This window comes from Ursus arctos, unplaced genomic scaffold (genome assembly GCF_023065955.2).
Source record: "Ursus arctos isolate Adak ecotype North America unplaced genomic scaffold, UrsArc2.0 scaffold_33, whole genome shotgun sequence".
NCBI classification, from domain to species: domain Eukaryota; kingdom Metazoa; phylum Chordata; class Mammalia; order Carnivora; family Ursidae; genus Ursus; species Ursus arctos.
Window position 1 is genome coordinate 27,667,544 of NW_026623019.1, and position 16,882 is coordinate 27,684,425.

Genomic DNA, 16,882 nt, shown 5'->3' on the forward strand with positions numbered 1-16,882 from the left:
TAGGAGATTTGCTGAAGAAAGAAGACACAAAGAATAGAGGACCTCAGATCCAGGACCTTCCCCTTCATTCACAATATTCTGGCTGACAGCCCACAACTGGCTCAACAATAACCCTGCTGGGATACGGCAACTTTAGAAGCTCTTAGGCACTGACAAGAATCAGTTGCCCCCTTTCCATATATAACTCAAAATAAAAACAATACTGACTTCTAGTTTTTAGAAACGGTGGGCTAGATTATTTATGTTGATCGCCCCACTGAAAACAATTAAAAATGCAACATAAAATAATTTAAAACCTTCATAAAAGCATCAAATATGTGGGAAGGTAGTGAGTCCCCAGGCCAAAGCGAAAGTGAGAACAGAAACCCAGAGAGAACAATGGAAGCCAGAGGACAGCATAATTGCATCCTCAACGATCTGTCAAGTTAGAATGCTACCCCCAACAAGAATATCTTTCAAAAGCAAAAGAAAACCATAGTCTTCTACAGACAAAAACTACGGGAATTTAAGCAGACCATTAGTAAATTCTAAAGGAGATACTTTAATCGGGAGGAAAGTGGAAAATGTGGGACGCAGAAAGGAAAGAAAGCAAAGGAAGCAGTAAGTACGTGGGTAAATACAGACAAACATTGGTAGTTTTTTTAAAAAAAATAGTAAAAATATACTGTGAGATTTACATCAAGTTAGAGTATTAAAGTACCCGTTGACAAGAGCATTATTAGGTCGGGAGGAGGGGTAAATGGGTAAAAGTCCTACACTGTTAAGGGGGAAGACACACTTACTATTCCACTTTAGAATTTGAAAAGTTAGGTATGCCTGCTGTAACTTCCAGGGTAACACCAAAAGAACTCAAACAGAAGAGGTCCACCTCGTAGACAGTTGACTCCTGAACAATGCAGGGCTTAGGGATGCCAATTCCCTGCACAGTGGAAAATCCATGTATAATTTGACTTCCCCCAAACTTAAGTACTAATAGCCTACTGTTGACCGACAGCCTTAGAAATAACATAAATGTCAATTAACACATATTTTGTATTTTATATGTATTTTATGCTATATTCTTATAATAAAGTAAGTTACAGAAAAGAAAATGTTAAGAAAATCATAAGGAAGAGAAAACACACTTATAGCACTGTACTGTATTTATCAAAAAAAAAAAAAAAAAAAAGGTCCATATAGGGGCACCTGGGTGGCTCAGTTGGTTAAGCCTCTTGCCTTCGGTTCACATCATGATCTCAGGGTCCTGGGATTGAGCCCTGCATCAGGCTTCCTGCTCAGCAGGGAGTCTGCTTGTCCCTCTGCCGCTGCCCTTCCCCTCTGCTTTCTCCCTCTCTCTCTCTCTCTCAAATAAATTAATAAGAAAATCCACATATAATCCACCCATGCAGTTCAAACCTGTGTTGTTCAAGGGTCAACTGTAATTAAAACACTTTATTTTACCTCTAAGATTTAACTAGTTACATTTTTAGGCACCTAATGATATAGACTCAAAATAAATAAAACAAAACAAAATAAAACACCTGACAGAAATATCAAGAGAAACAGACAAAGCCACAATTAGAGATGATGGCTGCAACAGTATTCCCCATTTCACATGCTCTTAAAATGTGACTTTGACACTTCCTTCCATCCAGAGGTAGGCTCTAAGTCCCTTCCACTTAAAATTGCATGGGACTGTTTCAACTAATAATGTACAGATGAATGATGCTATGTGACCTTTGAGGCTAGGTCATAAAAAGCAAGGTTGTTTTGCCCTGCTTGCTGGAACACTCGCCCTTGAAGAATTCAGTACTGTGTAACCATTTTGACTCCCCAGAGCCTGCCATTTTGTAAGAAAGCCCAACTAGCCTACATGAGTAACCACGTAGAGAGGAAGTGAAAGATTTGTGCCCAGCTTCCAGCTGCACCAATCAGAACCCCCATCATTGTTTCCACTCTGCTACTGTCTGTCGGAAACTATACAGAAGCCCTAAGCCAGAACTACCCAGTTGAGACTGTCCCTAATACCTTAACCAACAGTAACTTTGAGAAATAATACAACGATTATTGTTCTGAGTCACTACATTATGCAGCATAAGATAATTGGAACAGGGATGCCTGGGTGGTAGTCAGTTAAGCGTCTGACTCTTGGTTTCGGGTCAGGTCATGATCTCAGGGTCATGAGTTCAAGCCCTGAGTTGGGCTCTGCACTCAGCACAGAGTCTGCCTGAGATTCTCTTTCCCTCTCCCTCTGCCCCTCCCCCTCAAATAAATAATCTTAAAAAAAAAAAGATAACTAGAACACACATATAAGGTATCTACAAAAGACCTACAGCAAACAACATACTTAACGGTGAAATGTTAAAAGTTTTCCCCTTGAGATCAAAGATGTCAGTATTACCATTTCTATCAAAATTGCACTGAGGGTCCTATGCTATAGAATAAGGCTTATAAAAGAAATAAAAGTTAGGATGTTGGAAAGAACGAAGCAAAACTGTCATTATTTGCAGATGACCTGACTATGAATGTAGAAAAATCTAAAGGAAACCAGAAATAAATTATGATTAATATTCTATAAGTTTGCAGATATAAAACAATATATAAACGTAATATAAAAATACATCCCTCTAATTTTCCAAATAATATATTTTTAAAGATATATGCAAAAGTTAAAAAAAAAGGAATAAGTACCTTGGAATAACATAACAGAAATGTTAGAACTCTACAAAGAAAATTATAAAATTTTACTACAGGCAATTAAAGAAGGTATACGTATACTATGTTCATGGATTGAAAGATTCAATACTTTAAAAATATCAATTTGTCCCAAATTGACTTATAACTTCAATGAAATCCCAATTAAAATCCCAAAAGGTTATTTTTCTGAAACGTGACAAGCTGCTTCCAATATCCATATAGAAATGTGAAGGATCAAGAACAAGAAGGAAAGATTTGCTCTATTTGATAGCAAAACTTTTCCTAAAGCTATAGTAATTAAGGCTGTGTGGTAATGGTGCAAAAAACACAAACAGGCAAGTGAAAAGGCATGGAGAACACAGAAATAACATATGTGAATAATAGCGCCATGACAGGAGTGGCACAATATTAATGATATACTTTTCAATTAAGTCCGTGACAAGTGAGTGCTCATTTGGGAAAAAAATGAAATTGGACCATTACCTCACACCATCCACAAAAATTAACTGCAAACAGATTAAAAACCTAATTCTGAAAAACTATACACCTTTTATCTAGAAAAATATCATCATAACTGCAAAGTGAGGAAGGATTTTGTAAATAAGAAGAATAGCGATTAATCATAAAGGAAAAGACTGATAAAATTTAACTATCTTAAATTAGGATTCCTGCTCATGTTAGGAAATACATGATAAAGAAATACATGATAAACACATGACAAAGAAAATAAAAAGCTATGCCCTAGAGGAAGACAATGTCTTCGTAATACTGTATATAATTAACAAGAGGATTATCATTAATTCATTTTTTTAACTCCTATACAGATCAGCAAGAAAAAGACATCAACCCAACAGAAAAATGGACAGAAGTCTTGAACAAGTACTTCACAAAAGAGGATATCCAAAATGGGCATTAAAAAACCTCATTAATAACCAAGAAAATGCAAATAAAAGCCAAGTCATTATACCCCCAGCAGATTAGCACAATTTAAAATGACTGATGTACTGACGCATAGTATATTAAAATAGCAAAAAGTAAAAAAATAAATAAAATGACTGACATAACAAGGGTTGGCACGAATGCGGAGCAACAGGGACATTCATGCCCTTTCTTAAGGAGTGTGAACTGGTACAACCACTTCGGAGACACGGTCACATTGCAGATGTGCATAGGATAGGAGTCAACCATTTCACTTCTTCATAGACCTCCCAGAGAAACTCATGCCACAAGTGCCATTTTAGACTGAATTGTGTCCCCTTAAGATTCATATTTTGAAGCCCTAACCCCCATGTGACTCTATCTGGAGATAGGGTGTTTAAGAGGCAACAAAGATTAAATGAGGTCGTAAGGATGAGACCCAACCCAGCAGGACTGAGGTCCACACACCAGGAGTGTGTGCATACAAATAAAGGCCACATCGGGACACAGCAAGACGGCAGCTGTCTACACACCAAGGAAAGAACTTTCACCAGAAACCGACCCTGCTGACACCTCGATCTTGGACTTTTTGCTTCCAGACCTGTAAGAAAAGGCTGTTGTTTAAGTGCCCACTCTGTAGTATTTTGCTATGGGAGCCCTAGCTGACTAAAACATGTGCGCTGAGATCCAATCCTAAGTACGTTCAGAACAGTTTTCTCTTTCCAGAACATTCAAAAACAGCAAAACTAATTCAGCAAAACGTAATTCAGGAATGCATATTAGAATAATTACAAAGAAAGCGAGAACAGTATCATTACAAAAGTCAGAAGAGTGGGTAAGATTTTGTGATCCCATCTCATGACCCAGGTAATGACTGCAAGGTTATTATTCATTCAACTACACATTCATGTATGATGCCTTTTCCCCTACACATAGATCTTTTTTTTTTAAAGGTTTTATTTATTTATTTGACAGAGAGAGACAGCCAGGGAGAGAGGAAACACAAGCAGGGGGAGTGGGAGAGGAAGAAGCAGGCTCACAGCGGAGGAGCCTGATGTGGGGCTCGATCCCAGAACACCGGGATCACGCCCTGAGCCGAAGGCAGACGCTTAACAGCTGCGCCACCCAGGCGCCCCCTACACATAGATCTTATTTCACAATTTTAAAATGCTTAAAATGTTTAAAAACTATAGTACATCATAAACTAAGTATAAGCAAACTCAACAATATTCTGATTTTTCCTATTATGATCGGGTTAATAGCTTTCATTATACTTGAATATTTTGTTTTTCTTTTTGTGAATGTCCCAGATTATTGACGCTGTACACACGTGCTCAGCCAGCCTGATGAATAATCTAGTGATAGATGCCAGCATCTTTCCAGGCCCTAGAGACATGGTAGCGAAAAAGCCATGGGAGGTCCCCAACCTCAAGGAACTGACAGCCTGATTTAACTTCCCTAAATCCAAAAATGTCATCATAATCCACTTAATACCACCAGTTGTATAGGATTGCTCCAAGAATTAAACGCCTGGCTTAAAACAACCGCTTATTGAACCAGCAACTGTTCAAGAAAGGAAGTTCTGTTGCACATTCCCAGGAAGGAAAGGCAGGTTTTATGTTTCTAGTTCCACCACAGAAAAACCCATATCCTTCTGTATATCACACAGTAGTCTTCATTCCACTCACAGCTTTTACCCATCCACGCTAAAAACGAAAACTTAAAAAACAAGATCAGAAAAGTAGAGCCTAAGAGCCAACTCTGGCCCATCTTTTGTTGATGCAAATGAAGTTTTATTAGCACACAATTACCGCAATTCATTTATACAGCATGATACAGTGGCAGGGCCGGAGAGTTCCAACGGAGGTGGTCTGGCCCACAAAGCCTAAATAGGTACTATCCGGTTTTTTAGCAAAAATGCTTACCAATTCCTGGTAGGGCTTTGCCATTTCAGAAGACATAAAGTATTTATTTAATGTCAATCGCTAAGCACACACTTTTACTATTATTACATTACGTTAATGAACAACTGAATGAATGATATAATATCTCTATTAAGAAGTCTCTACTCAGTGTAAGCAGGAAGCACAGTGTGTGTGGAAATTGACATGTATTCTTAGGTCAATTTAAATTCTATAGCATTTTCACATCTTCCATCAAAGCTATATGTACTTTCCATCACATACCTTCACAGGAATTTTCTTGTCAAAATCAGGGAAGTGAATTATTTTATTTAGTTTGGATATATACAGTATCATGATGGTAGCTGCCATCTAAAAAAAAGAGGGGAGGGAGAAATTTCAGCAAAATATCTGGAAAGGCTGAGGTACAAAGACATCAACAGAAGAAAACACATTCATCAAAAAGAATATATTATCCAGAAAAAAATCTATTTTCTAGGTTCCAAATAATAACTATTTCTTAGAATATCAAAATTGTTTTTCTTCCCAATGTATAAATTCCATCAGAACTATAGGCAAAAAGTGTAAGATCAAATACACTCACACACATACATATTGTCTCAAGGGGCTCAAGAAACAGTGACAGAGGGGAAAAATAAATGGTGTCCCCCAAACTGGCCAGAGTGACCACAGTCAGAGAGGCCACTTCTTGATTCTGGATATACTTCCTGTGTACACGGTCACCTGTCCACATAGAGACTGGGGGTACTGTGAGGGGGGCAAACTCCACATATAAACACACTTTCTATAATGTCCAATATTCCTATAACACGGAAGACAAATTAGGAGAAAAACAATTTTAAAAGGGATTTATTTTTCTCTTCAATCTACCCAGTCCTGCAAAAATGTCTCATTCGACCCCTATTAATCTGGAGTACATCAAGTATATTAGAAATACTCCAGATTATTATTATGAAATAAAAAATTCAATACCATCTTCCTATGCAAATTTTAGAATTTACTCAATTTTCTCCATATTATGATGCAAAAATTTAAGAACTCCTTCGACATGATTACCATCCTAAACCTTGAGCCTAATGAGTTTACAAATGTAATACTTATGATAGATTAATATAACATGAGCTCATCTTGAATTATAATCACAGTTTATATTTATAACTTACTTTGTAATTCTTACAGAAATATACCAACACTTATTTAAAATATTCTGCAACTCAGACGTTTTGAATTCGGTCTGCTGCTCTCTTCCCCCCACAAATTGCATATCAGAAAGGCTTTACTTTGAGTACAAGCCAGGGAATTTATTTGCCTTGGGGATTACTAAGGGCACATTATCACATATTCGCTGATCTTTTAAGGTACTTTTTTCTACCTATTTCACATTGAAACACCAAGATAATATATTTTTGACCTTAAGGAAATATATTAATTTCTTATTATTTTTTCCCTAAAATGATGTTGCGAAGAGTGCCTTATCAGCAAAACATTTAACCAGAATAATGTTTAATCATATAAATGACATCCTTTCCAAGATTCACAATTAAAAATTTAGTTAACAGATACAATTTTCCTAGTTTTACATTTTTCTCCCAATAAATTAAAGCAAAACCAAACAACAACAACAACAAAAAGGTGCCTTTGGTGCCTGTTCCCACTTGCCTACTAGAAATCACCAGCATATGATCAAGAGAGTAAACAAGCCACGAATTAATATTAATGGGAAATTTCAGAAGCAGCCAAATGGGGTTAGTCTGAAAGCTTATCCAACCTTGTCTTTATACTTGAGAACAAAAAAAATCACAAACTGCAGGAAGCAAAATGCAAACATGTTTAGTTAGGCCCATAGAGAATTTGTAAAAACTGGAATGTGTTACCAGCATTTACAAATTTGATGTAACAATTCAAAACCCCTGCTTCTCTTGAAACACCTCCAGAGTTTTGACAATAAGGGTGTAGTGAACCCAATCTCATGTCCCCAGCCCTTTTCCTCTCGGCACAGTGGCTTAAACTGAGTACCAACAGCACACTTCACTGGGGCAACTGTGCTCCTGGTCCCACCCCAGCCTCCAACCCATTCTTTTTTTGCCCACCAGGCCTTGGAGGCGTTCCGTCTTCTGGCCCCTTATTTTAGGGTAATTAAATTCAATTAAAGAAGTTGAAACAAGTCGGGGTTTTTTCCTCCAAATACAACTGTCTAAATTATAGAAAGACATGATAAAGACGTGTCAATATCTCATGCTGTTTCACCAAAAGTACCAGGATCCTCTGGCCCTCTGCCAGCTAAATAAATTTGTGAACCACGGACTTAAACAAAAGCAGTTAAAATTTCATCATGTATGGTGACAACTAATTAAGCGGTTAATTTTTCTTTTTCACTTACCTGTCCAATTCCAAGAAAAATTGGTGATGGGAATCTATTAAAAAACACAGAACAACAAACAATTTTAGCAAATGATGAAAGTTTGCAGACAGTCTATATAACACATAATGGCAGGGGTCCTGGAATCAAGCCCCGCATCAGGCTCCCTGTTCAGAGGGGATCCTGCTTCTCCCTCTCCCTCTGCCCCTCCCCCCTACTCCTGCTCTCTCTCTCCCTTTCTCTCAAATAAATAAATAAAATCTTTAAATATTAATAATAATAATATACCCAGGAACAAATCTAATAAGAGACTAAAGATTACAACTGATGAGGAAAAAAACACTTGCAATTCTTGCCTATATGTTAATATATAATCTTTTGAGCTTTTATAAGATGTAGAAACAATATATAACCCTATAAAAACAGTTCACTCTCCGGAGCTCTTTCTTCCCTGTGAAGAGCACATTTCCCAGGCAGCTGTCCTAACTTGGGCTCGAATAAACTCTCTTTCTTACTTTTAGAGATTCTAAAAGGTTTGTTCATTTTGCATTGACACCATGGATGAGCACAGAGGTGAGGACAGATACACACATATATGACAAAGATGACAGAGAGGGAAAGATGGTCTTTCAATAAATGGCACTGGGTAATTTAGATACACAGTCCTGACCCCTACTTCACACCATATTTAACAAGGCAGCACACACACCCTGCTCCCTGCCCAAACCTGCACTGGCCCCAGTCATTCTTTCAGGAAATACCACACACCCACACACACACCCCACACACACACCCCTCAGCCCTCAATCTGTATGTCAGAGGGAAATGCACCTATTTCACCAAGGCAAGAAGAGACTAAAGAACGGACTTACCTTATCAAAGATAAAATGAATGGCTGGACAGTACCACCAGGAAAATAAAATTAATTCCAAGGCATGGATGCCAGCTGGCCACCCAGATATCCCCTTCTGGACTGAGCGTTCATTCCCCAGTTGTCCAAGAGCATCCTCAGCTGAAGACACCTGCCTTGCCAATCACAAACACCTTCCCTGTGGGCATCCTGCATTCTGGTCTCTGGTCCGTGCAAAGGCGTAAATGCCAGGGCCCCCACCCCAATTCAGAAGTCTGTTGAGCCATCCCAGCTCCAGAGCCCTGGGATCAGGCTTTGTTGTGCTTGCAGCACAGCCAAACCCTACTCCTCTCCCTCTACCAAGGGAGTATACCCCTAAGAGCTCTCCCCGGTATACGGCCTCCGCATCTCAGAGTCTGCTTGCCAAAGACTATAGCCTGTCGCATCAAACGAAACCACAAGACAGCAACATAAACAAACAGTAAAACGAGAAAAGGCTTACAGAAGACAAAGAGAGGAAAATATAATGCGTGGAGAGAGGAACTCAAAAAAAAGAGAAAATGATTCAAAGATTAAAAGCAACTTTGTTGACATGAGGACAACAAACAGACTGAATCTTCAGGTCTAAAAGCACACTGTTAAAGGATGTTCGACGTAAGTAAAGCAACGGCCATGAAATCCATAAAAAAACTACCTGACAATGGAATCCACCAATTAGGAGTCAAAGGAAAACACTGAATTTAGGAATGGAGACATTGTGGTAAAAGGGCTGTTGCTGATTACCATATCCATTTAAATACAGAACAGATTCAAACAGCTGTGGGATTATAATCACACAACAGGACGCTATATTATAAAACACGATATGGAGGAGAGGGGAGACAGGAAGAAGCATGCAAGGGAGAGAGACAAGCAGGCTTCCCGTTGAGTGGGAAGCTGATGGGGGGCTCCATCGCAGGACCCTGGGATCGTAACCTGAGCTGAAGGCAGACTCTTAACCGATCCACCCAGGTGCCCTGATGAGATCAACTTCTTAATGTTTTTCATGACCTCTTCATCTTAGAGGGATCTTTTAAGAAATACTAACACTTGTAGTAAAGAAATCTATATTTGAAATTCAGTTAAAATTAAATTTCATACATATGTGCAACTTGCAATCCCCACCTAAAAAAAAGCCTTCACATGCAGCCAGCACGACAAATAGTGGAGCAGCCCCGGATAGGACGCAATATGAGTTCACAGGGTCAGCTAGGCAGCAGCTTGCCAAAAAGGTTTAATCTGGATGTGATCAAGCTCTTAGATCTAAATTTCAGTTGGGAAATAAGCTAAGCAAGACTTCAAAACATAAATCAGACAATCCATAATGGGCCATTTTATAAAATACCTGGCCCAGGCTTTTCAAAAAGTCAATATCATCAGAAAGAAAGGGGATGAGGAGCTTTCCTAGATTAAAATAAACTGTAAAGACGTAACTCTACGCATTTCATGAAGCCTGAATTGCATCTTGATTTAGATGTTTAAAACAACCATAAAAAATATCTTGGGACAACTAGGATGATTATATATTTGCCATTAGATTTCTTTAGGAAATTACTAAAGTTTGTTAAAAGCAAAAATGCAGGACACTATCCCTATTTCAGGAGAGACATGTTAAAATATTTTGGAATGCAGTCTCATGATATTTGCAACTTACTTCCAATGTTTCAGGGTGGGGGGAAAGCAAATATAATAAAATGTTCGTTATTGCATCTCAGTGATGTGTATACAGGTGTTCACTGTACTCTGCTTTCCATTTTTCTGTATGGTTGAAACTCCATGAAAAGTGCTGAGGAGGAGTACCTAGGTGACCCTTAAAAAAATAAATTAATTAAAGCTCTTCTTTCCAATGTTTACAATAGCCCAAATATGGAAACAGCCCAGATATCCATCGACAGATGTATGGATAAAGATGTGGTCTACGTATATATGAATGATCTTGGGGCTGTAAGATCAAGCCCTGAGTCAGGCTCTGCGCACAACAGGGAGTGTGCTTGAGATTCTCTCCCTCCGCCCCTCCCCCCCATACACAGGCTCACTCTCTCTCTCTCAAATAAATAAATCTTTTTTAAAAAGTAATCTATACATCTTTATAGTATTTCTTAAAAATTCACCTTAATATTTTTCTTTTGTTTGAATTCTTCATAATGATCATGACAGAATGACTTTTCTTGGGAAAAAAAAAAAAAGAGAGAGAGAGGCACGTAGCTAGCTCAGTGAGTGGATGGTGTGACTCTTGATCTCGAAGTCGTGAGTTCAAGTCCCATACTGGGCACAGAGCTTACTTTAAAAACAGTTTTTTAAAGATATTTCAAGATATTGATCCTAGATAGTAGGAATAGAGATAATTGTTATTGTCTTCTTTGTGCATTTCTGTATTTAAATAACCTTCAATTTCTTTTTTTTTTTTTAAGATTTTATTTATTTATTTATTTATTTATTGACAGAGAGAGAGAGAGAGAGAGAGCACAAACAGGCAGAGTAGCAGGCAGAGGGAGAGGGAGACACAGGCTCTCCACTGAGCAGGGAGTCTGACATGGGACTCGATCCCAGGACCCCGGGATCATGACCTGAGCCGAAGGCAGACGCTTAACCAACTGAGCTACCCAGGCGCCCCTAAATAATCTTCAATTTCTTAACTGAATTCTCGTACGAGTGAACGTGAGGCAGAGAACACTATGTGTCCACAATGTTTGAAGAGTCAGACTCTGAAAGGGACAGAGCAATGAGGGTCCGTGAGGGATCGAGCATGGGTTACTTTCCTTGAGAAACCTGAACGTGTTTTCAAGGGCTAGGGGTTGCCGAAGCAGAACAGAGGAGACAGAAGGAGCTGGAGGCCAGACCTGCCGAGGAGGACAGCTGGACCTCCACAGGGACAAAGGCTCCCTACATCCTAGCAGCAAGGGCAAGGTGGGGGCCTTTGACGGCTCCTACGTTCTCCATAGTATCAGAGATGGGGAGTGGAGGGCAGGGGTGTGGGAAGTTTCACGAGGAAGGAGAAAGTGTGAAGGTCGCTTCTGAGATGAGGAAAGCAAGCCCCCAGAAGAAACTAGTGGGTAGGAAGGAGAGTCGGTTGAGCTTTGGGACCGTCATTTTAAAGTCCACCCAGTCAGCTCAGAAGTGGTTTTCCTCCCACAACAGCGTGCGCTGCTCCGTGCCGAAGGAGGGAGGCAGGTGGTGGGCTGTGCCGGACAGGGGAAGGACTCGCAGGGTCGGATGTGCACAGAAGAGCTGGAGGTGGCGTTGGGCGAGGACACCTGGCAAGTCACGCCAAGCACACGGCCCTGGGAGTGGCTGCAGGAAGCGGGGCCACACTGGCTGAGAGGGTTCCTTGGTGGATGAAGTCCCCAAGGTTGACACCAGTCCAGGTGGAGAGGAAGACCAGGTCTCTTTGTTACGTGAGTGACAGGAGCTCAGGAGCCACCATCGCAGAGGACCACAAGTGTGGAACATAGGGAGCCTGGACAGTGGGGAGGAATGAGGACCCTACCCCACCTCCCGGCCAGACCCGGGGTGAGACCAAGAGCCAGCTGCATCCAGAGGCCAAGGGATCAGTGTCTTCAGGAGAGCAGGTTTTCATCAGATTAAGAGAAAATTATAAGTTGTTTTTGTTTTTAATATAGATTTCCTAGTTCCCGATTCAATAGCTTTTATAAAAACCTCTCCAAGTAATTCACACTCCCTGGCATGTTTGGAAACCACTGTGTTAAATGATCCCCGAAGTCCTGGTATATATATAAAGAAGGAGACATAGAGCAAAGGCTTGTTGAACTGAATACAACGAAGCTCTGTATGTTTATTAAGCACCGTTAGTAAATTCTTGCATGTCACAGACAACAGTGCATTACAAAGGCCAAAAAAGCCCACCCCAGACCACCCGCACAACCGTCACGAATCTGATTCCAAGGCCCACTGGTGTAACCAACTGGCCACAGGTTCTCAGATGACCTTGCTTTTCCCTCTCACCTTAACAGGGTCTGAGAGTTCACATCCTTCAAAGACCTCTCTGTCCAATCAGATCAATCTAGCATTACAATGAACCAGAGAAGTCTAACAAAACAAAGAACAAAGACCACCCATCAGTCTTGTACCCCAAACAGAAACAATCTGTTCAAAATGGAAGAGAAAAAACATCCCTTGTGCTGCATTCCCATGACCCTGTGAATTAGGTAATGATTGCAATGTCCTTCCTTCCCCAACACAACGTCTTCAAACGGCTAATGTTTGGATCAGATTTCCATGGTTTATTGTTGTAATGAAATTAACCCAACCCTCTTCCCCTCAAAAATGTGCTCCTAAAGCATTTTGAAATGAGAGAATGAACAATGTTATTTGAACAGGGTTCTCTAATTGTATATTACGTTACGGAAATGTGAAATGTTTACTTCTGAGGATTGAAAGAGTTTTGTCTTGCAGGGACAGAAACTCCATTTCCTCCGTCAGTCATGGAACTCAAAATTTTAACGATGGAAAGCCTAGAGCATGAGATGTCTCATATAATAATTCTTCCTGGTTGGGCACTGCCCTTCATCTTCGAAGCACTTAACCAGTGTTTACGGGTCTCTGCTTCCAACAAGAAGACACATGTTTTGGGAGGCAGTGAACTGTCACGGCCAGAGAGCACACAGCTCATTCAAGTGCAGAAAATTGAGACTGACCTTCAAATTTCATCCAACATAACGGTCAACCACTCCCAAACAAGCCTCTTTTTTTTTTTTTTTAAGATTTTATTTATTTATTTGACAGAGATAGAGACAGCCAGCGAGAGAGGGAACACAAGCAGGGGGAGTGGGAGAGGAAGAAGCAGGCTCATAGCAGAGGAGCCTGATGTGGGGCTCGATCCCATAACGCCGGGATCACGCCCTGAGCCCAAGGCAGACGCTTAACCGCTGTGCCACCCAGGCGCCCCACCAAACAAACCTCTTAATACCATTCTCTTGTTTTTCTTATCACAGATGTCTTAAGTTTTCTTTTTCTTTCACTAGCTTGCATCGTATGTGTTAAATGATACAGGTTTAGGTATATGTTCATTCTAATTTCTTTGACACAGTATTTGCATTTTCCACGGACATCAGCAAGGATGCCTGCGACACACTGACAGAGACCTTGTAGGTCTGTAGGGTCACCAAAAAATACCCCAAATCTCTGTCTTCCTCCGTATCTGCCGCTACCCCTCACTCCAGTCCCAAGCCATCTCTTAGAATTATCTAGAAAATGGCAATTACTTCCTAGCTCCTCTCCCTGATTCCAGTGCCATGAGTTCTCCAATCATGAACCAGCCAAAGAAATCTTTTTAATCCACAAATTATGTCATGTCACTTCTCATGCTAAAACCTTCTAAGGGACTCCCAAAAGCATTTAGACTAAAATTAGAACTATTTATATGGTTTCCCTGCTTCCACCCTGGTCCCCCATTATCTGCTCTCACACAGCAGTCAGAGTGATGTAGTTCACGTTACTCCCTGCTCAGCACCTTCTACTGGCCCCCATCCCCCTCAGAGCCTCCGTGGCGGCTTCGCGGGCCCTACACAATCAGCAAGCCATTACCCTGGGACCTCATTCTCACCTAAACACCTTTCTCTTTCATGTTTGCAATGTTCTTCCCTCATTGCCCTCACCTCACTCATCTCTTGGCTCAAATGTCACCTCCTCAGGGAAGTGTCACTGATCACATGAGATGGCAAACTCCTTCCCGTGCCCATGCTCCCTAACTCCCTTTCCTGCCTTACTTTTTTCTCCTGACCACACAACGGCATCTGAAATAATATAAAATCTACCGGTTTATTTAGCGGTTCACTAGAAAGTTCCATGTAAGCTCTAGGAGGATGGATACTTGCTCCATGACATTTGGGATCCTGATCTGCTTTATCCACTCCGATAGCCCACGTGCCTAGAACAGTGCCTGGCACATAACAGAGGCTTAGTAAGTATTATTGAATGAAGGAAGGATCTGATCCTGCCTCCCTCCCCGTCATCTCTCCTACCTTCTTCCACTTGCTCATTCCTCCAGCAGACCAAACTCACACCCCCATCGTCACATTCCCTTCAGTCTGGAATGCTCCGGTGCCAACCACTCCACCCAGGCACTCTCACACCATACCTGAAATCACCCAGCTTATTCACGAACCCAGAGCCAGGGCTCTGTGCTGATCACAGCTGTTTCCCTGTTGTCTGCAATGGGCTTGGCACATAGTAGGTGCTCAGCAACCATCTGTTGGAGGTGTAACCAGCCAAGCTCACGTGGGTCTCAGCTATCTCAAGTACAGAGTAAGAAAGCTGAAGATACTCTCTGAGGTCTCCTTTAGGTTCTTTATAGAACTATGATTTCACGGTCTTGTAGCACGGTATAGTTTACAAAGAGCCCTCAGTGACGGCGGCTCCTGCAAAGCTCTAGGAGGTAATTAACAGGGTTGTAATTATCCAGGTTTTGCATCTGAGAAAACTGCTGACTATGGGTCTAGCCCAAAAGGAACAGCTATTAGATGGTGTAGCTGGATCTAAGCCCACAGTGCTTTCAGCGCTGCTCTAGGATAGCAGAATTAAACAGGAATTTCTAGTCCTTATAAATAGGCTCAAGGAACCACAAATCTGGCTTACTGCACACTAATCCAAAAAAGTACATCATGTGAACTTCTAATTGTTTTCCCCAGTTTTCCACGAACACACCGGTAATTTGAGAATGAAAGATCAAACAATGCACGCCCCGGCTCAGGACTCCTCTGATTGTTGAGCACCTAGCTGTGTGTAAAGAACTATCCGCCTCGAAAGTTCACGTTCAGATCACTGGCTCCAGCTCGCCGGTGCATCTGAAGGCTTTGGGGTGTGGCTCTGCAAGCACAGCTACGCGGCGTCCTGCAGCAGCGGGGAGCAGTGGGGAGGTGCGTCCGCGTTTCCCGATAGTAAAGTGACTGTTGGGTTGTGGTTTGGTTTTTAGAAGCCTGCCAAGGTCCCGGCTCCGTGAACACAGCCACCGCCGTCGGCACTGGAGTCTGCAGGGAGACTCCGCGCTCTGCGTCCCCCGGGCGCGGCCGAAGCGCTCGGAGCGCTGGGGCAGCCCCGCCGCGCCCCCACCCCCGGGACCTCGCGCCGCACCGGGAGCGGGAAGGTCCCGGGAGCGGGCGCCGCCGAGCAGCCTGGCGCCCCGCGGCCCCCGCCCGGCCCCCGGCGCCCTCCTCACCGGTAGGTGGTCAGCAGCGCCTTGTTGACCAGCACGATGAGGAAGGAGCAGGTCCCGTAGAAGAGCGCCGACAGCAGCTTGGCCACCCGGGAGGGCAGCCGCGCGGAGGCGGGGTCCGGGTCGGCGCCCTCGGCCTGGCGGCCGGCCGTCATGTCCCGCGGCCCCCACGCCTCCCGCCGCCGCGCTCCGCCGCCCTCCGCCGCGCTCCGGCCCGCCCCGCCCCAGTTCCGTCCCCGCCCGCGGCCGGCCCGCGGGAGGGCGCGGCCGAAACAGGAAGGGCCGCGGCCGCCCCGAGTGCGCGCCCTCGGAGAGCGGCCCGCGGCTGCGGCGCGGACGGTGCGGGCTGCCGGAGCTCGCGCTCGCCGGTTCCCGGGGCTACGCACCTCCTTCCCACGGACCGACCGCAGAAACGGGGTTGCGGGAGTCGGGCAGCCCTTCCTCCTTCCCAGTTGCCCTCCTGGGGAGCAACGCTTCCGTCTAGCCTGAGCGTTTGTTTTGCCTTTTATCCCCCCTACACCTTTTAACCTTAATTCAGGTAAAAGGAAATGCAGGTTTCACGAGCCCACAGTTCGTGGTTTTGACAAGTGTGTCCTCCCCTGTAACCACCCAAATCTACACATTTCCCATCACCTCAGATAGTGCCCTTTGTGCCCCACTGAAGTCAATCCCATCTCTGATTTCTGTTGCCGGGTTACATTTGCCTCTCCTAGAACTTTATAGAAGTTTCATCTAAGTATGGACTCTTTCAAGGCTTTTACTGTTTATGGCTTTAGCCACCCCCCTTCTGTTTCTTTAAATTGCAGAGCAGGACGACAGTTTATTCACCAGTTGATGGGCATGTTGGTTGTTCCATTTAGGGCCATTACACCAAATGCTTCCAGGAACCTTAAACGTACAAGTTCTTGTATGAACGTCTGTGTTCGTTTCTCTCCAGTAAATACGTA

At 42.7% G+C, this 16,882-nt stretch overlaps 1 protein-coding gene across 4 annotated transcripts in view; it reads right to left on the bottom strand.

Annotated features, from left to right (window-relative positions):
- Positions 1-16,140, bottom strand: part of SLC35D2 (solute carrier family 35 member D2) — a 55,455-nt gene extending 39,315 nt beyond the window's left edge. For all 4 annotated transcript variants that reach the window (XM_026518697.4, XM_026518696.4, XM_026518694.4 and 1 more), the window contains exons 1-3: positions 15,939-16,140; positions 7,897-7,930; positions 5,781-5,867 (exon numbers count right to left, since the gene is read on the bottom strand). In XM_026518697.4, coding sequence (XP_026374482.1) covers positions 5,781-5,867; positions 7,897-7,930; positions 15,939-16,090 — 273 coding nt within the window. In that variant the 5' untranslated portion in view covers positions 16,091-16,140. The remainder of the gene's footprint in view (positions 1-5,780; positions 5,868-7,896; positions 7,931-15,938) is intronic.
- Between the last annotated feature and the right edge of the window lie 742 nt (positions 16,141-16,882).